Consider the following 993-nt stretch of genomic DNA (forward strand, 5'->3'; position numbering starts at 1 on the left):
TCACCCACTTTATGACTCACCTAACTAATATACATATAGTAGTATCAGTGAAAAAACGTACATATATCAGTCGCTACAAGTTCACCTATACTTTACCTAAAGTGGACACCCACCTTATGACTCACCCAACTGACAAACATATAGTACTATCAGAAAGAACGTACATATATCAGTCACTACAAGTGCACCTATACTCCACCTAGAGTGGTCACTCACCTTCTTGCTGTATTCCATCTTCTCCTTGAAGTCCATGATAAACAGAATCGTCTCTAGCCGTTGTGGAAAGCGTTGGATATTAACGTTAAGTTCGTACACAAACTGATCCGTCGGACTCAGATCTCCAATAGGACACGGGGGATTCTTCAACTGAGCGAGCTGTTTAAAGTTGGACCAATGGGAAGGAGTCATGAGGGTGAATCTATTTATAGATATCAATGGCGATTTCAATGTGCACAGTGTTGGTATTGTGTGTAACGTTAGGGATGGCAATTCTGGAGATGTAATATGTCACATGTAATGTATGTATGGATTCTGGGGATGTAATATTTCATATGTAATGCATGTATGGGTTCTGGAGATGTAGTATTCTATATGTATTGTATGTATGGATTCGAGATGTAATATTTCGTATGTAATGTATGTATGGATTCTGGAGATGTAATAATTCATATGTAATGTATGTATGGATTCTGAGGACGTAATAATTGATATGTAACATAGGAATGTGGTTGTAGGAACGCAGACAAAGCTGTACCTATGAATGCACACCTGTTCATTAGGCCTACATGAATCAACTATCGCTATGTCATCATACTTCACACATGTTTACGCATGGTCCACAGGCCAAATTTTCAAACATAAGCACATACACACACACACACACACACAGAAACACAGATACACAGACATACCCACCCACCCACCCACCCACACACGCACACGTATATATATACATACACACACACACACACCACCCACACACGCACACGTATA

At 39.8% G+C, this 993-nt stretch overlaps 1 protein-coding gene across 1 annotated transcript in view; it reads right to left on the reverse strand.

Moving 5' to 3' along the window:
* SARC_10206 (hypothetical protein) overlaps positions 1-408 on the reverse strand; it is a gene marked incomplete at its 5' end in the record, with an annotated part of 9,343 nt that extends 8,935 nt beyond the window's left edge. Inside the window, one exon of the mRNA XM_014295760.1 lies at positions 217-408. Coding sequence (XP_014151235.1) covers positions 217-408 — 192 coding nt within the window. The remainder of the gene's footprint in view (positions 1-216) is intronic.
* Between the last annotated feature and the right edge of the window lie 585 nt (positions 409-993).

This window comes from Sphaeroforma arctica, assembly GCF_001186125.1.
Source record: "Sphaeroforma arctica JP610 unplaced genomic scaffold supercont1.1170, whole genome shotgun sequence".
Taxonomy (NCBI): Eukaryota; class Ichthyosporea; order Ichthyophonida; genus Sphaeroforma; species Sphaeroforma arctica.